The sequence below is a fragment of the Hordeum vulgare genome, chromosome 6H (assembly GCF_904849725.1).
Source record: "Hordeum vulgare subsp. vulgare chromosome 6H, MorexV3_pseudomolecules_assembly, whole genome shotgun sequence".
NCBI lineage: Eukaryota > Viridiplantae > Streptophyta > Magnoliopsida > Poales > Poaceae > Hordeum > Hordeum vulgare.
This window is the reverse complement of record NC_058523.1, coordinates 97,082,504-97,106,339: the sequence shown is the minus strand read 5'-3', so window position 1 is coordinate 97,106,339 and position 23,836 is coordinate 97,082,504. Positions and strand designations below refer to the sequence as shown.

Sequence of the window (23,836 nt, the reverse complement as noted above, 5' to 3'; positions counted from 1 at the left end):
ACAACCATATGAGCAGACCTCGGTGTCCCAAAGGGCTTGCCACAAGTTGGCGTTCAAGTTTTATGGACCCTTCCAAGTTTTGGCCAAGATTGGAGCTGTTGCATACCGTCTTCAATTACCCGTGGGCTCCTTGGTTCACCCGGTTTTCCATCTCTCGCACCTCAAGGCGACCAATCTTCGACCGGAGCAACCGGTGGCTCTTCTTCCTACTAATGTGTTGGACTTTCAGGTTCCACTCAAAGTGCTCCACTACAGTTGGCGCAAGGTGTCCAACAAAATGGTTCGTAAAGGCAGGATACGGTGGATGGGGGCATCGGGCGATGACACCATCTGGGAGGATTTGGAGGACCTTCACAGGTGTTTCCCGCGCGCTCCAACGTGGGTGCCGTTGTGTGTCCCGCGCCTCCGCGACAAGCACACCGGACGCAAGATAGTCCAGCAAGGCCTCGTCCATTGGTCGCACTCTATTGAGGACAAGGCCAAATGGGAAGATAGCAGCCGTCTTCGACTATGCTTTCCTGATTCGTTGGTTTATGGACAATCCGTTTTTCAAGAAGAGGTGATTGTCAACGACACTCCAACTACATGTCAAAACAAGGCGTTTCGTGTGACTACGAAGGAGGAACGAGATAGGCCTGTGCGCACTAAGAAGCCCAACTCTAGGGTGACATGCCATGTGTGGGTCGACAGCTGAGCAACCAAGATGAGACCAAGCACTTAAGGCACCCTAGTGCTTCGTTAGGGTTATCCGAGGAAGGATTAGGACTCACGGCAGGGGCTCTCTTCCCTTTCCCCTTCTCATGTCTTCATCCATTTAGCCCGATAAGCTTGTAACCACGAGTAATTTGGGTATTTGAAAGAGTTAAATCCCAAATAGTATCCATCAGTAGATTCATTCATTTAACTTCGTATGTAATCTATATTGAAATTTTTAAATAGACTTATATTTTATTTTGAAACGGAGGGTGTAGTTAATTACAGTTGTTTTTCTTTCGTTGTGAGTTTAGTATAGTACGATCGCGCACAAACATGTACTATTATATTCTGTCCGTAAACTAACATAACAGCATTTTACGGTGGGAGTACTTCCTAGCGCTTGTGCGCCTTGCTCTACCAGGCCTAGATTCGATCGGAGTCGATGGCGAACGCCGGGCTGCGTGCCTACCGGGAGGTGCTGCGGCTGGTGCGGCGGCTGCCTGCCGACGCGCGGCCCTATTACGCCAAGTACGCCCGCGAGAACTTCGTCAACTACCGCCACCTATCTACCGACGACGACCTCGCCGGCCTCCTCCGCCGCGCGCATGCCCACTCCGCCTGGGTCCTCTCCAAGGTACCATCACGTCAACCGAATGCGGTTCTGCTCCTTCTCACCCTGCGTGTGTTCATCGTACCGTTCGTTTCATTCGCGGCGTACTCCATCGACCTATTTGCTATTCGCTAGTATTTCACTGTTCTTGGTTGGCTGGCTGTTTAACGCGGGGCTTGCCCTTGCAGTACTCCATCGACGCCGCCGAGGCGGCAGGGCGTCTCAAGGAGATCTGCGGCGAGCGCGGTGCCGAGTGAGGGGAGGATCGTGGCAGCGGGCCGTGGCGCGGTGCCGGTGGTGCGTGCACGCAAGGTGTTCGGCCATATGACTCTGTAGTGGTTTTAAGTTATTATCTGCCCGAACAGGGTGAGCTGCCCTGTTCTGTTCTGCCTCTACTGTGCTGTTTTAGAGCTGGGCGCTTCCATGTTTCCAAATGTTCTACGGTAGTGGGAAATAAGATCAACATTCAGCTTCTGACATGGTATTTGTTCTGAGCTCGAACTAACTATATACTCCATTGGTCCGTGCTCCAGTGCAGCCTTCGTATTGCTCTATTGGCTGCCAACAACAGGCATGGCGTTCATGTAACCTGAAATTCAAGGCCAAAATGCCTTTTGGAGCTCGGCCTCCCTCCATGGAGGCCAGTTTCAGAAAAACCCAAAATTCATATTTTTATAATTCAAAAAAAAATGAAAAAAATACAGATATACATGAAGGCATAACATACATGTACGTAAATTTTAGGACGAAAAGCGTTAAAATGAGCAAAAAGAAAACAAATTTGAGGCTTTTTAACACATGATACAATTCATTCTCAAAGTTCATAAATTTATCTTTTTTTACAGGTCGCATTTAAAGGTATTTCATTCTGAATTTTTACACACACATACATTTCATCCTCGTCTAGTTGCATATATTTTTTTAGAATTTTTTAAAATCAAAATGTTTGAATTTTAAAAGTTTTAAAAATAAAAGGCTTCATGAAGCTCGGTCATCAAAACTCCCTACTCAATCCAAGTTGCATAACTTGGTAATTCAGTTAGACGAGGAAAATTAGAAGTTTTTTTCCCCACAAAAGTGAAGGGGATTTTTTTCTAAAGACATGATTTGCATTAGGAATTAAGTAGTACTCTATTTTTGTATCAAGGAAATAGTAGTGTTCTGTACATCTTAAATAGACAAATCCTACTTCAAGGCATTAAATAGTTCCAACTCAAAGAGAAAAAAAAGGAAAAAAATACATCGACGAATTTGCTAATTCACATCTACTTTCTTTGTTCCTAAATATAAGTCTTTTTTACGGATTCCACTATGAACTACATATGGATGTATATTATTATTTTTCGAAACTGAGCCCCTGAGGATCTCAATTTCTTAAAAAAGGCAAAAGAGAGTTGTTTAGTTAATTTACGAAAAACCAGGCCAAAACCGTTACAACACGTTCAACGAGAAGGACATCCCACGCTGACCTCACACCTACAAGACCCACACACACCACCGAGGCGAGGACATTTGAAAGCACATATGCTCCCTTGGTGGTTTTGATAATTCATGACAACATACATTATCTCTTGGACTAACACTTTTACCTAGTATATATTTCAGAAATAGTCCATAGAAAGCATTGGCTAAAGGATTATGTGAAGATGCTCCTTCATGCAAGAAAGGAATAAGATTGGCTCAAGCTTCAAGCTAGAAGACTCTTCAATTTATATTTGTGAGAAATCACTTTTGAGTCCATAGGAAAGGCAATACTATTAAAAGGGGTTGAGTATTAAAATGAACTGATTGCTCAAGTGCTCAAAGATAGCCACCAAAAATACTCAATCATTTTTCCCACATAACCATTCTGTCCAAAACCATACACTCAAATTCGGTGCCACCAAGTTTTCAGATTCGGCACTACCGAGTTTCATCTCAGACAGAACCCTAGCGAAACCCACCAAATCGGTGCTACCGAGTTTGGGTGACCAACTTTCTGTTGCCTCGGTACACAAAAATCGGAATTTCCGAGTATGAGTATCGGTGTCACTGAGTTGTGTCATCTGACCGTTAGCTACCTTTTCGGTGCCACCGAGTTGTGTATATCGGTTCCAACGAGATTCAAAAGTTGTTGCCTTTAGTGCAAATCGGTAACACCAAGTTCATGATTTCGATGTCACCCAGCTGGCCACTTTAGGTGTAACAGTTGGATTTTGAGGACAGCCTATATATACCACTTCACCTACCTCTCATTCGTAGAGGAAGCACTCGGAACACACACTTCATTGCCAAATCCATTTTTCTGAGAGAGAGCCACCTACTCATGTGTTGGGACCAAGATATTCCAATGATCCAATCCAATCATTTGAAACTTGATCTCTAGCCTCCCCAAGTTGCTTTCCACCAAATCAATCTCTCCTACCCATGCCTATTCTGTGAGAGAGTGATTTTGTGTTGAGGATACTATCTTTAGAAGCATAAGAGCAAGGAGTTCATCGTTCTACCACATATATTACCTTTTGGAGGGTGGTGCCTGCTAGATTGGTTAGTGTCTCTTGGGAGCCTCCTACTTCGTGTTGTGGAGTTGAACCAAGATGTTTGTAAGGGCAAGGAGATCGCCTACTTCATGAATATCTATCGTGAGTGAGGCTAGTCCTGTGTGGACGGAATCCTTGGTGGAATAGACAAGGCCGCTTCTTCATGGACCCCTTGTGGGTGGACCCCTCCGTGGACTCTCGCAGCCTTTACCCTCCGTGGGTTGAAGCCTCCACTAACATGGGCGTACGATAGCGCCACTTATCGCAATCATGCCAAAAATCGCCGTGTAAATTTCTTTGCGTTTGATCTCCTAAACTCCACTCCTTTGCATGTGCAAAGTATTTACTTCTCTGCTGCCATATATGTCGACTAGCATGTGTAGGGTGTACTAGACTTGTTAGAATTGCTAAAATCTGTCAACCATAAAATTGAGAAAAGGTTAGGATTTTAATCTTGACAAGTAGACTATTCACCCCCCTCTCGACACACCTTCTAACGATCCTACAACATCGTCGAGATTGCCAACAATGTCATCGTCATCACCTCTCTCCAAGCAAATGATTCCGACTTCAGCGCGGACGACCCATCAAGGCCCCTCCAAATGAGCAACAAGCGGAAACCATGTTGGCCAAAGCCAAAGAATCTATCGACGGCGATGAAGACCGGTGTAACGACTAAGATGCGGCTCTTTCCTTATTTGGGGGCGAGGCCTCAAAAGGGGAAAGGGGAGCATCTATGTGTTTCGCAAACGGGATAATCATCACATTACATAATTAAAAGAGTAACAAGTAGGGCATACACTTGCCATCTGTTATACCATATAGCTTACAGACACACATTATTCAGAGTAGCAGAAGGTCCGGCTACGGACTTAAACAGAAAACAGATGAACTAAAGACATCCGGTATGCTGGCCCACGATCACGACCACGGCCTCAGTCTTCCGGATAGTTCACATACAGACGACCAGAGTCCTTATCGAACTCCCACTTCAGCTGGTTGTCATCAGGATCTCCTGCGTCGGGCGTACCTTTACCTGTTGGGGTTTGTAGGAATCTGTGAGCCACAGGGACTCAGCAATCTAATGACCTTGGTATCGTATCTAGCCAAGTTATTAGTGAGGAAGGTTTAGTGTATGGGTTTGCAGCAACCTAAGCATATACGGTGGCTACCTTACGTTGATCAGAGTATCGTATGGTGGTCTACGCAAGCGATCAAAGACTAGGTGACCACTAAGTGATCCTGAACACCTACTTACGTCAAACATAACCCCACCGTGTTCTCGATCGGAGAACGATCTCCGAAGGAGATGGTCATGGTTACGCACACAGGTGGCAGTTTTATTAGAGTTACTTCAAGTTGTCTAGAACCGGATGTTAACAAAATATCCACATTTGCCACATAACCGCGGGCATGGCTTTCCGAAAGATTAAACCTTGCAGGGGTGCTCCAACTAGTCCATCACAAACTGCCACGGGCCGCAAAGTAATCCTCTATCACGAAACTCGTGATCTCGTCAGATTCCTTAGAGGAAAACCTCAACTTTGAGGAGACCCAAAGTTTCACCGAAATCCCTATACGCAAGATATATCGCTAAGGTAAGACAACTCTAGCAGGACCTACCGTCGTGTCGACGACCCCGATAAGAGCCGCGTATCTCAGTCTCAGGACACGACGGATGAGTGATGGTTACCATGCAAAAACACCGAGTTGCCTCGGGAGCGTAATAAGCTGCTCTGGGTTGGACCAACACTCATGAGGAGCACTGGCCCGGGTTGTTGATTAATTTCTCGGGGTAGCTATTCCCTATGCAAATTATTATTAGGTGATTAGCAGATTAAAACCAAGGTTGGGTCCTGCCGGACAAGCCTTAACACTACACGATTTATCAAGGGGGTCCCCATAACAACCCCTAACGTGTTAGGAGCGATCAGTTATGGAATCAAACACCGGTAGCCGAAACTAAGGCGGCAACAACAAAACAAATCACCCGGCAAAAGGCTAGGCCTTCCGTCATTTACCAAGTATATAGGTGCATTAATTAAATAGCAGTTTATTATAATGATAACAAAATACTCATGTTATCACATGAGACAGCTGGCACCTGCAACTAGCAAAGCTACTCATTAGAGGTTGAACAAGCCTACTTAGCCAAACAACATTTGCTAGGAGAGGGAGGTGTTTGGGTTCATTGGCAAAGACAGGTGGCATTATATCAAGTGGTAGGCAGCGAGCATGTAACGAAGGAAACATGATTCTAAGCATAACAAAGCTAGATACAGTGTCAAGGTCACGGTCATCTTGCCTGTGATTTCTTCATCTTGGAACTGCTCTTGTTCTTCCTGCACGTACTCTCCAAAATCCACGTACTCGCTCTCCGTTCCCGATGCTACCCAAGATAAGATAACAGCCAATGAACACCGGCAAAACATAATGCAACAACCAATATGATGCATGTGTGAAGAAGGAAGCATGCATCACTATTCTAGTCACTTTCATATGCATTAGTTGAGTTAATTGAATTCTGGACAGAACTTCATATTAAGTTATCTTGACATGCATGAATATGGCATTGCATCACGAGAAAACGATGCAAAAACATATAAATAACGTAGAGAACGGAGTCACGGATCACCCGGAAACTACGAAATAAGTTATGGAGACCTACGGTTCAAATCAGCCACAAACACACTCTAATGGCCACTCCCTGGTACGTATTACTAGGTTTCCACATGATCAAGCAACAAAATATAAGTGGGGTGGTACATGGGCACACTCCACACCATCAACAATGCCCACACGAGCTTTAAATCAACACAAACATACAATCTGTTTTCAACAGCAACATAACAGTTTGTCTACAATATTTACAGTAGCTACAGCCATCTAAATGATTCAAACAAGATATGAGGCAAAAGCCATCCAAAATCTCTGCAACCCTGTACAAGAAGCTAATGCAAAGGAATCACCCATGAGCAGATCTAGAGACACTAACTTGGACAAAATATCACAGATTCTGGGACTTCGTGAAAATCACAGATTTTCACCAGCTGCTTATGCTCTAAGCATTTTGGCAGCCTCTAAAATGATATCTACAGGAAGTGTATAAGTATGAAATTTAACAGGGAGCTAAACAAACATAAAATCTCACAAACTTTAGTTTGTTGCATGGGCTGATTCCCAACACAGGAGCTAATTCGTCCAAGACAACGGGGGAAGAAAATAACATCAGATTCCGAGACTTAGTGAAAATCACAAGGTTTCACAAATCTATCAGTTTCAGCCAAGTGTCCACTTTGACAGGGCACAATAGATGCATACAAATTCCTAAAACAAAACAAAGACCCCATGTTGTAGAGGGGTTCACCCACTACCACTACATCAAGGAAGCAACCTCAAAGGGTCAAGGCGCCACCTAATGTAAAGCACTCAACATGGCATCATATCAGAAAATAACAGTTTTATAAAGTTGCTCTAAAGTGAAATCTGATTGCACCAATGGATTCCTGGGATGATTTTACCCCAAAATCATATATAATGCATGGGTACTTCCATGTAACAACATTGCACAAAGCTAGCTCGAAAATAACACATAGAATCCTATAACTACAAATGACTATAATCACATGTAAAACTAGCACATATTGCAACATCTACACCTACACATGCACACACACAAGCACTATTCACAACAACACCACTTGCATAGTGGCAAGCATGAGGGGTTAGGCCCTCGTGCACAAGTGCATATGCACCCATGCACACACACTCACATACATGAGCACACACCCATACATGTGCTCACACACACACTCAAGTGCATACACTCACACATACACTACATGACTAGGTGCAACATGAGGGGTTAGGCCCTCTTGCACATATGTATGTGCACCCTTATGCACACACACACACACTCACCTGTGTACACACATACACTCGTGTGCACCACACACACTCATGTGCTCAAAGGAATAAAACAACACCAACACAACACCCTGGTTTTTAAAAGAAACAAAACAAAACTAAGCAGCAAAAGGAAAAGAAAGAAACAAAACAAAGACCCCACGTTGTAGAGGGGTTCACCCACTACCACTACATCAAGGAAGCAACCTCAAAGGGTCAAGGCGCCACCTAATGTAAAGCACTCAACATGGCATCATATCAGAAAATAACAATTTTATGAAGTTGCTCTAAAGTGAAATCTGATTGCACCAATGGATTCCTGGGATGATTTTACCCCAAAATCATATATAATGCATGGGTACTTCCATGTAACAACATTGCACAAAGCTAGCTCGAAAATAACACATAGAATCCTATAACTACAAATGACTATAATCACATGTAAAACTAGCACATATTGCAACATCTACACCTACACATGCACACACACAAGCACTATTTACAACAACACCACTTGCATAGTGGCAAGCATGAGGGGTTAGGCCCTCGTCAAAAGTGCATATGCACCCATGCACACACACTCACATACATGAGCACACACCCATACATGTGCTCACACACACACTCAAGTGCATACACTCACACATACACTACATGACTAGGTGCAACATGAGGGGTTAGGCCCTCTTGCACATGTGTATGTGCACCCTTATGCACACACACACACTCACATGTGTACACACATACACTCATGTGCACCACACAGACTCATGTGCTCAAAGGAATAAAACAACACCAACACAACACCCTGGTTTTTAAAAGAAACAAAACAAAACTAAGCAGCAAAAGGAAAAGAAAGAAACAAAAAAAATGAAATCAACAAAAATAAAAGGGGTGGGAGTGGGAGTCGATCCCACAACCCCTTCCTGGTGCCACCACGGCACAACCACTGGGTTTTAGCGCTTGACAGAGAGGGGGAAAGAAGCAGGCTAAGCTTCTCTGTGGCGCAGCACCTGCCACTAGTGAAAAACAGGAAAAGGAAAAGGGGCCTGCGGGGGGATCGAACCCACGATGCCCTGCACTGGCGCGCGCCCTGTTGCCACTGCGCTATCGCATCGGAACTCGACGGAGAGGGGGAGCATGCTCTTTTGATCAGCCCCTCTGCAACTAGCACAACCACGCGGCGGCCGGAACAGGGGAAACGCCTCGGCGACCATCCGGCGAACTAATCGGGCCGGCAGGCTACGGCGCAGAACACGGGGTCTATGGGGACTCCATTCCCGAGCCAAACGCAGCAGGAGGAGACCCATGGCGGCGGCGCAACGGAGCACCTAACTACGGCGACGGCTGCAACAGCAGAGGACTATGGCGACGCTGCGCGCATCCGGAGACTCTACGCGAGGGGAAGAGGAAGGAGGGGGAGGAGCTGCTCACCCTACACGACGAGGAGGAGAGGAAGACCCGACGAGGAGGAAGAAGAGACGAGGCGACCCAACGCACTGCTCCTTCCGCCCGAGACGACGACGGCGAGGAGGGGACGGCAGAGGAGGGGATCGACCCTCCTAGTGCCAGGAACGGGTCGAGGGAGGATCCAACATCCTCCCTGCATGCTCGGGTTCCACAGGGACGCACCGGCGACAAGGGGAGGGACGATGGCGACGGGCGGCGCTCTCTCTGAACTCTCTGAATCTCTCTGGACCTTACTGCAGAGGGAGAGGGAGAGAGATGGGAACGAGGTGGCGGCGGAGGAGGAACCCTAGACACGCGCCGAAGGGGGAGGCACTAAATTGAGGCGGATGGGACGGCCTCGACCTCCGTGAGACGACGGACGCGAGCGCTCTCTCTTTGAACCTGACGAAAAGCAGGGAGGAGGGGGGAAGGGCGTCAGAGAAGAAGAGAGGGACGCGGAGCGGGCTGCTGCGCGAGAGGGAGAGGCGAGGCCCACCTGGGCTTCTCCCTGGAGCCGACTAAACAAAAGAAACAAAGGGGTTTTTCTTTTAAAATAAACATCACAGCAAATCAAAATACCGAGAGCAACACAGGGTTTTGAAAATTAAAAATAAAAACACCTAGGGAATGAGGGAATTATGCCCTATTTAAATAAAATGCAACCCTGATTTTTAGGACAATTAAATTATATTCCAAAACAGGGTTTTAATATGTTGTTTCAAACAAAAACCCTATGAACCTAAAGGCTAATATAACAATGAGAGTAGCCCCCTCAAACAGAATTAAATACTCTAAAAGTATAACATTTTTAAAACAGGTTCAATCAAGGTTTGACACACAAGTTTTTAAAATGCAAAGGAGGAGAAGGTTGTTAACATAGATTGAAAGGCATCATAGTTTGAAAGCATCACATCATCACACACCACTCTCAATCAAGCTAGCAAGCCATGATGGAACAACTAGCAACACGAGAAGAAAGCAAAACAAATGAAGAGGATGCCATGATGCAAAAAAATGATGACATGAAATGATCCACATGAAATGATAACTTAAATTACATCCACAACATGGTTCCACAAAAGGAAAGGATCCCAATATGGCAAGGATTACATCTCGGGCATTACAACCGGGCAACTCCGCCCTTGATGGCGAGCATCACAAGGGAATAGAAGCACGTATGGCGCCGATAGAGTCTGGAATGCCCATCACCTAGCATCGTTGCCGCCGTGTCACCGTGCAACGCCGCAGCTCCGACTTCATGCTCAGGAGCAGCCCGACTGTCGAGGAACAAAGACTAGCCACAACCCTGCACATCTTGCCATCATCATCGCCGCCACACAAGTCGCGAAGCCAGAACCTCCACACTGCCAGACGGGCACCTGTTGACTGCAGTGTCGTGAGCGTCTAGCCCATGAAAAGCGCAAACCCGACCCCATGGCCTTCAAGACGACGCCCCAAAGGAGGAAGCGACGATGCCGACACCGACTCCCAGCCCGACCGGGCTTTAGGTTTTCACCCGAAGCCTTGGGACCGAGGGTGTTCAAGGGATGGACTCCTCGACGGCGCCTCCAAGGAGATGAAACGACATCCACGGACGCTAATGTCGTCGGCTAGCAAGATTTCGGTCGGACCATCGCCCAACACCACACCCCCATGCATTGCACGTCCGCAGCCCGCACACCTCCTGCGCAGCTGCTTCGCCGCCAGCATGCGACAGCCACTTCAAACCATCGTCACGTCACCACCAACCCACGTCGCCGACAGCCGCAGACGAGCCGGAACCGACCGAAAAGCAACCGGGTCCGGCACCACCTCCACACAGCACTGCAAATAGCCCCCATGAGTCATCAAGAAGCTGACCCACATAGTGATAAAGGACCCGAAGACATGGAAAGGGGGGCGTCACCCCACCCCCACTCGTCGGGAAGGAGCCGCCGGGCTGCAGCCCCAGATCCTGCTGACGACACCACCGTGACCGCCACCCACTGAAGACGCAGCCTCGCCGCCCCACTCGCCGGAGCCGGAGCACCGCACAAGGAGGGAAGCCTCCCCCGCCGCAAGCTCCCGCAAGGCGCTAGATATACGTTGCCAGAAGCCCCGCGCACCCGAGCCGCGCCTCACCCCGCGCGCCCACCCGCGTCGCCCCGAACGCAACCGCCCACGCCAGTGCGCGCACACACGTGAGCGCAACGCCGATCTCCTGCCAGAGCGGACGACCCACACCACCCCGTGCCAAGCTGGAGGAGGGAAGGGCCCTGCAGCCGCCGAGCCGCGCGGGCTTCGCCCGACGACACGCCGGCGACAACGAGGGAAGGAGAGGACAGGGGGCTCGCTAGCGGCAGTTAGGGTTGGCTCCCGGGCCGCTCGCGGGAGTGATCAGGGGAGCTAGTACCAATATTTATGGATGTATATATATATACTTTGAAATATAGATTGATTTATTTTGCTTCGTATGTAGTTTTTAGTAAAATCTCTATAAAGACTTAAAGTATTTAAGAACGAAGAGAGTAGATGTGAATTACCTATGTCACATCTAAGTCTTCAACCACACGGTTAGTTATTATTTTTTGTGAAGAAATGACATCATGACGGTTTATATTTCATGTGAGAGAAAGGATACATCATTTGAAAGAACATCAACTGAAAACCCCGGAGGCCCTGACTTCCTCACAATAGTTCAAGACGTCTCCGAGTTTCTAGCTAGCACTTCTGCCGCCATATTGACCTCCCTAGCATACTAGTTAAACTCTATGATATTAAAATTGTTTGTGTTTTTTTGAGACAAATTAAAATTGTTTGTGTGGTGTTTCTTTGTTGTCCTGGGCCACAGCTGTGTTGCATTTGCATCCCTGGTCCGCATGCGGTGTGGTTGCTCATATGGCCCGCGTTGAGGCTATTTCACATGTGTTTCTCTGGCTGTTCTTTTTTTTTTTGCAACAAAGTCACACGGCGACGAGTTGAAGGACAAACCAACATGTGGTTGGATGGTTAGGAGGATTGTGATATCCCCTGTCCACTAAAGTCCAAGTACCAGATTTGACGTTGGTGCTTCTATTTTTCTGGATTTATTTCAGGTCTTCCGACGATGTGCTTTCAGTGGGAGGAAACGTTTTCGTCGACAACGAAGGCGTCAGTGGCGACTTCGTCAATCTCAAGATGATGCACCGGCTTAGTCTCTCGAAGATGCTCATAGGGATAGGGTGTGTGTGCGTGCGTTCATAAGGGTGAGTGTACGCTCGTGTATATGAACGACTTCGACTATACTCTGCTAAAAAGAGACGGGTTGAAGGTCAAGGAACCATTTTATACGTGCGTACATGCAACCTCACCTATTTATCTCTCAATCATTGTTTCTTTCATTTTCATTTTTTTCTATTTTTCATTATTCTTTTTAAATTTGCGAGCTTTAGAAAAATAAGAGTTCTTTTGTCGGTGTCACTTGCATGTTCATTATAAAACGTGCAACTTCAAGTGGAACCCCGCCTTGCAACTGTATGTCTTGAACACAACTGTAACTTGAGGGTGAAAGTGTTTTGTCTGAGAGGACACTTTTATATTTTTTTACTAGACACTAGCTGGATTCCCGTGCTTTGCCACGAAATAGCAAATAATATATACACATAAATAGAACTCTTTAATAGACATTTCTATCTCCTTAATCAACATCCTTTCATAAGATACTTATATGCAAGTGAATAGTGATGCAAATGGTACTATTTAATATTAGCTTGTTTTTTTAAACAAATAAGATGGAATCATCCTAGCTCCATTCACAGAACAGAATATTTATATCCAAGTAAAAAATAATGGAAACCGCACCTCACAAATTTGTAAGAAATATGGAGTATAATACATTATAAGTGGTACATGCTACCTGATCAAACAATTAGAACTAATATTAAAACGATCATTAATGCTTGTTTTTTCCCTCAGTATCTTCAAAGGGAAAAGAGACAGATAGATAAACCTAATTTTGAGCTAGCTGTGTATCTCATCTCAATATAATGAGAGGTGGGAAGCAAAAAAGAAGGCCAATTATTCTCCATGATGTAATACCATTATACCAGCTACAAAATCAACAACATAGTTTACATTCCAGGATAAAAATTGTATCGAAACCTACATTCATTATTCTGATACATCATGCATTCAACTATTATTTTACTACTGTTGTTCTCAATTTGCGCCCATCCACCTAAAGCCATGGTTGCAAGCATGTACCCCATGGAGGTTGCAGTCGCCAGCCAGACCGTGATGAATATTGGTCATTTTTACCTCATACCTAAAATACCGAGCAGCATCCCTCCAATCACAAGTTAGCTATAGAAAATGAGTAGCAAAAGGGGTTCAAAATTTTCCCTTGCCCCACGTTGTACATGACAAGGAAGTTGACATGGTGTGTAAATTTTTGCAGGATACTAAATGCTGAATTTGGAACTATAACTAACTTTACAATATAGAAGTTGTCAACTATCTTTGCTCGAGTCATTTCTTTAAGAAGGAAAGGTTAAAACAAGAAGTTTAATTTCATAGAAGTTTCTAGAAATAAGTAATGTGAATATACTACCTCACTCGAACATACGAACAATGCATTTATTTTCTTCGGATTATATTTTACAAACTTACACAAGATGGTAAGCGGCAGCTCTGCTATATAATGATCATGTTGTTGCTACATTTCACAAGTGTACCTCTGGCAATATAAACAGATTACCTTCCTTCTAAAAATAATATGACCATCACATGATATTTTATGCACGTGTCTATGAATGCAAATACGTAGATATTTGATGCCTTTGTACCTCGATGACATAAATCTGATTTTGGAAAACAAACAATGAGATTTGAGTTTTGTATGTTTTAGTAGTCATGAAACAAAGTAGCTTTCAATTAGTAAAACTGAAATTGAATATCATGTTTCTCAAAATCACCTCCATTTACAACTTGTGGAGTTCTCCTTCATTGCTATTGTTGACCCTTGTCTGCGCAAGCATCATTGAAGAATTTTCATAAGCATGAACAAAAGAAACGAAATATGTGCTTATGCCTTATATCTTCTAGGCTGGAAGTGGGGGAAACCTGCAGATCAAACACTAAGATTATAGGAAGATAAACAGAGACATGAAGAAAAAGGGAAAGTGAAAAAGAAGGTATAGAAGCTTCACATCCAGGTTTTCAAGATAGTGGCTTTGAAAAGTGTCCATTAGTATTTCAGTAGAGCAACTTGCGGTGCTCACATACGAAAACTGCTAACAATATAAAATGATAGTAATAATAAAAGTAATTAAGATATATTTTTCTTTCTCCTATCTTAATGAAAATGATGTGAAATAAGGCTCAAACTGTTGACACATATTTTAGGTGAGAAGGTAAACTCATGAGTATAGCTATCAAGAAGATGGATAGTTCTTGAAGGCAACTACAAAAGATTAACTATATGGTTGAATGCCTGTGCAGTCTTTGTTCTTGTAAATCGTCAAACGTAGTAAACACTTCAGTTGTGGAAAAATCTAAGAAAACTGCACCATTTATTCGTAGAATGACATCTTTCTTCACATATATGTATTCCTAAATATCTTATGATACGAACAATATGTACTAAAACATCTTATAAGATACCACCATATTGGACTTGCAAAAAGATTGCTTTCACTTACATATTTCTTTATATATTTCCCTATACATCCGATTCATCACAAACATTTATGATGGTCTAGAGAAGCACAATCGCATAATTCTTCTTTCATGATCCTCGAGGGAGAGACATCAGAGGTGGCAACCTTACCATTGGCAAAGGGGGTCAGAGCAGTGCCAAAACCCCCTCGATCTAGACCCACTTCCATGCCGGGGATGAGGACGGCCACTGGATCTATCCTGACTTCGCAGATTGAGCAGATAAATTTTCTTCCATGCACTTTTGGCCCAAACAAAAGTTCTAACCATTACAAAGAGCTTGGCTAAAAAATAACTCCTAACTTGATTTTAAGAAATAAGACATCTGGTTAAGAAAAATAAAAAACAATCAGATAAACAAAAAGTTTAAGTGACTGGTACTTATCAAGCTAGCGGTTGTTTGAAAAATCTTTTACCTTTTTATCGTGAAGGCGACATCTTCACAGATCCTTCCACTGTCATCTACGCACAATTAACAAGTTAACATATTGAAGGCGGTAATCTAGTTTCTAAGATATATCAATGCATTATCAACTTGAATTTTTGCTGCTCCATATCAGCAATACAATATGGTATTATTGCACACAGTGGCACAAAGAAGAATGTTTACCTAGTTGTGTGATGATGACCTCGTCCTTTCATGAATTCTTCTCGAGTTCTCCATTCTCTTAGACTTATGAATGCATCATGTTGCATAAAGAAGTAATTAGGTGATACACCTTAAATATGATCTGGCCGTCACAAGAAAAATATCTAAGTAAAACAAAGGGTTTGTTTTGTTGGGCTTAACTTTTGCTTTTTCATTTTGGCTCATAAAGCAAAAAAAAACATGTATGCAATTCTGGCTTGTAACTGTATTTAGTTACATGGTGGTAGGTGCAGGATTGCACTTCATGTTTGATCTAATTTATCTGTTAATCTATGCTGACTGTCAATGGAGAAACCGGAGGAGTATGTGCAAGACCTTAAACATAATCAGCAAGATTCAAAATACAATTGGCAAGCTATGCAATAGTGAGGTTCTCCCAGTGTTTGATCCAGATGTCAAGTAAACCAAAAAGTCCTGAAAACAAATATAGGCACGTGCATACATGATAAGTTCTCTTGAAAATAGAAAAAGGGTTAAAATTATTGAGCTTGCATATAAAAAAATTGTAGATAAGATAAGAACTTCCATCAAACAATATAACAGCTACTAAATAGGTCATATTCTTTTTTGTGAGCATAAGTCAAACCTGGGGTTTGTTAATTTGCACATGAGAGAAGGCTTGCGTTCTTTTGTTTCCTGCAGCTAGCTCAAAAATAAAATAGAAGTTAACTTAGGTGTAAATCCTATTTTGGGCCGAGAAATGAGAATTACATCTTTATAACACATATTCTACATGGTACGATGTGTTTTCGGCTTATTGTGGCGGCTCCGATTATCTCGTGTTGTTCATACAGGTGTGTCAATTTGTAGCCTACAACGCCAAGATGGTCAACAACGTTGACCAGGACCTTGACAGCATAATCTTTTAAATTTCCCAGCACCCTAATAACATGAAGCATGTGAAAAAAGATGAGACAATCTTTGACTGCATGTTCTACTTCTTCCCGGTGATTACTTAGCATAGACTTTACATGTCTGTTTGTTCTCCAATATTTATATAAGTTTTCTTTTCTTTTGCAATGGAGTCAGATGCAAGTGATGGGCACATCCAAAACTCTGTCTTGTTGTATTCCCCTTCTTTCACGATGATAAGTCCACTCCAATTCTGAACAACACAATGACTAAACTATTTCTTATGATAACATAATGACTGAACTACTTCTTTTGACAATAGTTAAGTTTACTCAATTATTTTCCTTTTAGAATTGCACATAATCCAATGGATGCTCCTCTTTTTCAACGAAAAAATATAATGACGATAATCTGATAGAGTGTATTGCCTATATGGAAAGCAAGCAAGATAATCATATCTGAATAAAAACTGTGAGGTGAAAATCTCCTTCAATGCAATTCTAAATTGCATTAGAATTTTAGTAACATCTATAGAAAATAACCGCATATTGTAACACGCAGAGCTTAACTTGTTATTCTTTTCTCGTAAAAAATTCTGGCGCTATGTATGCTGGAGTATAAATAGTTGATTTTAGTTTAGAATATAGCAATCTAGGTTCATCCATCGAGCAACAAAAACATATAGTAATCATCAGCATACTTCCATCAAGGATCAATTCATCACCAAGAAACCAAATCCACCAGCCACCAGCAGGATGAACCCCCAACGACCAAACTCCAAAACTTTATAGACGGGAATAGAGCCAAAAACCAAGGCGCACACGTTCTTACCTCTTAATGTACTTCATAGTGATGAGCTCATTGGAGCACTTGTCCCTGATCAGTCTCATGTGTCTGCGTCTGTCACCGACGTCAGCGGCTACCATTGTTAACCATTGGCGTCATTTACACACAGACATAACCCCCTATGTCAGTAGGGATGGCTTGTCCCTCCCATTCAAGGTTGCTATTGAAGACATGGTCTGCCGCTGCACAACCGCTGTCCATGGAATTCAAGGGCCCGTCAGGTTCATAACTTGATCATATCGACCTCTCTAACCTGAATGTTGTGCAGAGTTCAACTCACATGAAGAATACATAATCGTTCAGTTCTTATATTGTTGAACACAAATACAAACATGCTAAATAATGGAGCAATAACAATAATATAACAGAATATTCTCAAACAAAAGATAAAGATAACCAGTCATTGTTCATCGTCTTATTGAGATTAAAACACACAACCAATTTAGTGAGGGCCTTGGTGTCAACCAAGTTCTGGAAAAACAATTTTGTTCAACCTGTTGTAGAAAATTTCCAATCCCTAAATTAAATATGCACTACTATTAGCCTAAAAAGTTCCTGTGCACAAGGATAACCGGATACTGAATTCCATACTGTTGTGGATGGAGCATCACAAGTACATTATGTGAGCAATAGTTTGTGATACTGAATTCCATACTATTATGGATGGAGCATCACAAGTACATTATGTAAGCAACGGTTTGTGTTGAATTATTAACCTAAACGGTAAGAGAAGTACAAAGTCATTGCATAGGTCACAAAGGGCTGTGTTTAGAAAGTACCATTTGATGCAGTGAGCTAGCTAATACGAAATACCACTATCTTTGGGTATATTAAGAAAGCTCTATTTTTCAGCAGTAACAACAGTCTTCTCACTACCTACAGAAGAACATAACACTCAGTTAGCTTTTCTTGGTATAATAGAGAAGTAATGATACTGGAGATCCACATCTATTATTGATAGACAACATGTCGGAGATTTGCATCTCTGATTTTCTATCCAGTGAAGTATTGTTTTCTTTCGAGAACCATCACTAATTTTATTGTGTTGTAACCGATATGTCCGAGATATATCCAGTTGTTAGATTGTGTAGCAAGAAAGAGTTTATAGCGTGTAATCATTTCCATTCTATTCTTGAATGCAGATATGGACAACTCTTGCCAAACTGTAGTTAGCTATGCTGAAAATTGAGTGTATTGGATACAAATTTATCAAATGAACACAATAGTGTTGATTAAACTCACATGTTCATAGAAGAAAAGGGCCTTGTAAAATATTTTAAGCACTGGTTTAAGCCTTACTATATAGTAAAAATCTACAAGAGCAACTACATGTTTAGATGATTACATCCCATGAGCACTTAATTATCTAACATATGCATTAATTTCAGAACAAACCCATATATAAATACCATCTACCAAACAAGCAACTAATGCTAGAGATGTACTCCCTCCGTTCCTAAATATTAGACCTTATAGAGATTTTACTATGGACTACATACGGATGTACATAGACATATTATAGTGTAGATTCATTCATTTTGCTCCATATGTAGTTTATAGCGAAATCTCTAAAAGATCTTATATTTAGAAACGAAGGGGGTATGAAAAATGCATGAAAATCCTAGCAATTCGTATAATGATGCTGCTATTAATTACGAAGAAGTGTGAGAGAAAAAAGAAACAAGTATAACTGATATTCAGCAACCTGGGTATACCATGCAACACTGAAGAGGGATCATGCCAGCATTTTAACTTTTGAGGCCGACAATTTTCAGCATGTGCAGGGAACACCATACTCCCATATGGTCGCAACACGAAAGACAGAGGAAGTGAGCTCCTAAATATTAATTCAGAAACAAAGCTGACATATTACCCAGCGCTGCTCCTCCAGCCCCGCTGTCTCCGCTCCATCTCGCCCGACGGACGAGTCTGTTTTGGCGTGGTGCTCTCTAGTGCAGGCCCGTGTCTGTGAGGCGCATGTGTAATCACGGAGAGAGGAGGTCATCCGATGGAGGGGGAGGCGGTGTAGGCCGGCGCCCGGTGGACAGGGAGGCCGGAAGCGCTGGGTGGTTGCGGGAGAGCGGGTAGTAGATGAACAATGCACTACTATATTTTCACCGTAGAACCCTCCAACCGACAAGAATAGGATACCCCCTTTAGAAAAGCTGTCAATAGATACGAAACTGAAATGCACAAAATAACAGACTGACATGCTAGAGCTCCAAAATTAATTTTAGCAGTGGATGGTGTACACTAAATAACTTCTGACCAAGCAAGCATCGATTTGGCACATACGGGATTACAGGTTCTTGCACTAATTCCGCCTAGGAAAATCATACTAACACACACATCTCCTAATAGTAACAAAGAAATGGTGCACCACAGTTATCATCAGCAGGTTCATCAAACGAACGTTGAATAATGAAAATCAATTTACATCACTTACCTGGAACTGGGTCATCACAAGATAGGAGCTGAGATTCCGCGACGACTGGTCGTTATGCTTGCTGCCCGCGGAGAGCGCGAGCGACTTGATGATAGGCAGGAAGACGCCCCCGGCCCTGGCGGTGGTGCTGGGCATGGCCGGCGCGATGCAGGCCTCGCTGACGGTGAGCCCGTAGGAGAGCCCCAGCGTGCTGCCACCGAGCCACTTGATGAAATAGGTGGCGATGCGGTCGCCGAGTCTGGTCTTGACGAAGCCTCGCGCGAAGAAGAAGGAGATGACGATGAGCCAGATGACCTCGTTGGTGAAGGCGGAGAAGGCGGCCTCGAAGGGGAGCGTCTGCGTGGCCACGGCGGTGGTGAGGCCGACGAAAGCCCACGCGCCCACGGGGAGCGGGCCGAGCACGAGGGGACAAAAGCGAAGGACGGTGGCTGCGCGTGGCGGCGGCTAGGGTTCCTGTCGAGAGGAGAGATGGAGGATTTAACCGTGGGCTTCGCTGCTCGAGCGGATCTACGAGCAGGGAAAGGAGGGGAGGCGACGCCGGCGGTGGAGTGGAGGCCACGACGGTGGCTGCGCGTGGCGGCGGCTAGGGTTCCCCTCGGGGGGGATCATGAGAGCGTGGGGGGAGGCAGGTGCGGCGTTGGAGGGGGAACCGGTGGTGGGCGGGGGGGGGGGGGACGAGATGGAGAGCGAAAGCGAGTTGGGAGTTGGGGAAGAGGGAGACGTGCGTGGGGGATGGAATCGTGGGCTGTTTTCGTACGAGGGGTGGAGATCGAGCTGCGAGGTCGAATCATAAGCGAGGTTGAACCATCACGATGGCACATCCTACTTTAATAATAGAGATGTAACTTTGAACGCCATCTCTTGACTACAGTTGCATGTTTTTCAACTCGACTCTAGATTTGTGATGGGGGACATAACTGTTTGTCATCTAAACTGTTTTCATTGCCTAAAATAAAATCTGAATTGTTTTCAACAAAATTACTAAATTGAATTTGTTAAATCACATCTAGATAAGCTTTAATTATCTCACATCTAAGTCCTAAGTCGTTTGAGGAAAAACTTTAGGATTCATGTTCTTTGAAGCGTGTGCTCGCATAACGTGTTTCTCGTCCCGTACGTTATCTCGTTGTCCCTTACGAGTTAATAATATCTATAGCGGACTCCTTAAATAATCCTTCATACGTCCGCAGACACGTCCGATCAGTGACCGTACAAAAGAAACGAGGAAAAAAGTAATCCAACTGAATCCTTTATATCATCCCTATACACCGGAGCCATCCGCGAATCCTTATATCCATCTCAAATATGAGAATGATATAATGTCCCTTACGAGTTAATAATATCTATAGCGGACTCCTCAAATAATCCTTCATACGTCCGCGGACGCGTCCGATCAGTGACCGTACAAGAGAAATGAGGAAAAAAGTAACCCAACCGGACCCTTTATATCATCCCTATAGACCGGAGCTATCCGCGAACCCTTATATTCATCTCAAATATGTGAAGGGCATAATGGCTTGCGGATGCGTCCACACGCGCCCACTAAGTCTACCATATAAGACGCGATCCCACTTCGGATCATATTTCTCTTTTCTTTATGCATTCTTTTCTTTCTCTTTTTTCCTCTCCACCAATCACATGCAAATGACCGAACATATAAAGGAAAAAATGAGGAATATGGCTGCGCAGATGGACAAATATGAGGCAAGTCTGATCACTGACCAGCCGCGTTCACGGACGTTTGAGAACCCAATTTATAAGTCGTGGCTGAAGATGCTCTAAGTTAGGCAGCTGTATTGGGCTCGTATGAGCTCTCCTCTTTTTCATATCTTCTTATGGGCTAATGTCTTTTCCTATTTCTAGATGGATTGTAATGTTTTTTTTCTTTTTCAGTTCCATTATTTGTTTTAACTTGTAAACTTCTTAAAATCATTATTTTTTTTCCATTTATATTTTCCATTTTCTTTTTTTTCTTTTTTCTCTTCTTTATTATTATTATTATTATTATTATTTTAAATTCATGAACTTTTGTCACTTTGTCATTTGTTCGCTTTAAATGTCATAAATCTTGATCACGGGTTGTTTTGCCGCGCCTGTTCCGTGTCGCGTCTGGTATCTATTTGTCGGCCTGATTGCGTGTGCGTCTTTTGTTGGGTCATTTTCACAGTACGATCTTGAGGTCTCGTTTCAGTTTGTTTTTGTTAAATTCCATCTAGAGGAGAGTTAACAATTTCTCGTCTAACTCATACATAGTTAGATATATGTGCTTCTCAGTCGTGGTGCTTTTGAGTCATGATCGTTATCGTTGTGTCGTGTTTTTGTTCGTTCCTCATGAAGTCATGAGGCCCGACAATGACTTTTTAATGGGTTGTTTTTATATTTTGTGTATTGGGTTTATCTTTGTTTTTGTGGCTGCAGTTTTGTTTTGAATGGTCATATGTCTTCTTATTTTTTTGTTTTTGTTTATTCCAGTCCACCCTTGATTTGTAACTCGGCATGTATTTTATTTTTTATCCCACTTGCAAGTTCACACTTTACTTGCGGTTAGGCTCGTAGTTTGTTAATGTTCTAGTTATAAGAACACTCTCGACTCTCAAATGGTATCATAGTTTTTGTGTAGTTGTTCAAGTTACAGGTCTATCCTCACAACTAAGCTCATAGCTTGTGTCATCCAATTCCATCCTTAACTCATAACTAGGCCCATAGTTTTGTAGTTGTGCCAGTTGCAAGTCCACACTCGACTCGCAACTGAGCCTATAGTTTTACTATTGTCCTAGTTGCAAGTCCGACCTTGACTCGCAACTCATATCGTAATTTCGCTTAGTTGTTCCAGTTGTAAGTCCATCCTCGAACCTACTCATATCGTACTTTTGTATAGTTGTTCCAATTGCAAGTCCATCCTTGATTTGCAACTAGGCCAGTAGTTTGTTTCATCCCAATTGCAAGCCTGCCTTTAACTCGTAACTAAGCATGTCTTTTGTTTTCCATCACAGTTGCATGATCACCCTTGACATGCAAATGAGGACATGGTTCTTTCAGCCCAGTTCCAAGTTGACCCTTGACTCACAACTGGGCTCTTAGTTTCATAGGTGTCCCAATTGCAAGTCCACTCTCGAGACGAAAACAAACTTTGTGAGTTGAGGGTGGACTTTTAATCGAGGGTGGACTTGAAATTGATATAACTACACACAATTATGATACGGGTTACGAGCCCAAAGTTTGTTTTTCACCTCGATTGCCAGTCCACTCTTGACTCACAACTAAGATTCTAGTTTCTTTTCATCTCAATTGCAAGTTCACCTCGACCCGCAACTAGGCTCATAATTGTCCCAGTTGCAAGTCCATCCTCGTATCGCAACTGGTCTCGTAGTTTTGTGTAGTTATTTCAGTTGTAAGTCCACCCTCGACTCGCAACTAGGTCCATAATTCTATTTTCATTCCAATTGCAAGTCCACCCTCAACTCATAAATGGGATCGAAGTTTTTCTTGTCGCCTCACTTTACAAGTTTACCCTCGCCTTAGCATCAACCCTTTTTTGTTCTTTGCTCCTAGTTGCAAGTTGAACCCTTTAAAAAATATTCATGTTAGTTTTATTTACATCTTTTCTACAAAAAGGCATGAATTGTTTACTTCAAATTATGAACCTTTTTTTAAATAATGTTTTTCAAAATTGTGGTTTTAATAAAATTCATGGTTTATTTCTCAAATTTGAGGACATCTTTTAATTTCATGAACTTTTTTGTATTTGGTCACCTTTTGGAAATTTGTATCTAGTGATTGTGTTAGTGTGATGCATGCATGCAGAGGCAACTAATGGGTGGCTGAGCTAGTGAATAAAATGAGCGAACGTGCAAGTGTGCATGCATGCAGATAATGCCCAGAGCTAGTGATGCAAAGCCAGCTTTCACAGTCTCAACGAAAGCGTGGACACACGCAGATTGAGTGTTGGTTTGTATAAACATCCACACAGATTTTTTAAAATTTGTAAAGTATTTAGAATTCATGAACATTTTCTTATATTCATGAACATATCGTAATTTTGTCAACCTTTTTTAAGTTTTCAAATATTTTTAAAATTCATTGTCATTTTTTTAATTACAATTTTCTTTCAAATCTTGAATATTTTAAACTCATGGCCACTTTTTAGAATCGATGAAAAAATTGTAAAAAAAATCGAATTCTTAGTTTTT

General features: G+C 43.1%; 2 protein-coding genes across 2 annotated transcripts; one reads left to right on the top strand and one right to left on the bottom strand.

The window, feature by feature from the left end:
• The first annotated feature begins 1,073 nt into the window (after positions 1-1,073).
• Positions 1,074-1,780, top strand: LOC123401901 (LYR motif-containing protein At3g19508). Its single transcript, XM_045095761.1, has 2 exons — positions 1,074-1,330; positions 1,495-1,780. Exons 1-2 carry the CDS (start codon positions 1,139-1,141, stop codon positions 1,561-1,563), a joined length of 261 nt encoding a protein of 86 aa, XP_044951696.1. The 5' UTR covers positions 1,074-1,138; the 3' UTR covers positions 1,564-1,780.
• A 9,122-nt stretch (positions 1,781-10,902) lies between these two features.
• Positions 10,903-20,504, bottom strand: LOC123405155 (dicarboxylate transporter 2.1, chloroplastic-like). Its single transcript, XM_045098957.1, has 3 exons — positions 20,493-20,504; positions 19,647-20,090; positions 10,903-11,004 (listed from the first exon to the last, which is right to left on the bottom strand). The coding sequence occupies exons 1-3, from the start codon at positions 20,502-20,504 to the stop codon at positions 10,903-10,905; spliced, it is 558 nt and encodes a 185-aa protein (XP_044954892.1).
• Between the last annotated feature and the right edge of the window lie 3,332 nt (positions 20,505-23,836).

Bases quoted from the DNA above. Each gene is read 5' to 3' on its own strand.
- LOC123405155 (XM_045098957.1), bottom strand. The intron at 11,005-19,646 runs GTAAGTGATGTA...GGCTATTTGCAG, and splicing joins TTGTGATGACCCAGTTCCAG to TGCTGTGTGGAGGTGGTGCC.
- LOC123401901 (XM_045095761.1), top strand. From the start codon at position 1,139: ATGGCGAACGCCGGGCTGCGTGCCTACCGGGAGGTGCTGCGGCTGGTG. The intron at 1,331-1,494 runs GTACCATCACGT...TTGCCCTTGCAG, and splicing joins CCGCCTGGGTCCTCTCCAAG to TACTCCATCGACGCCGCCGA.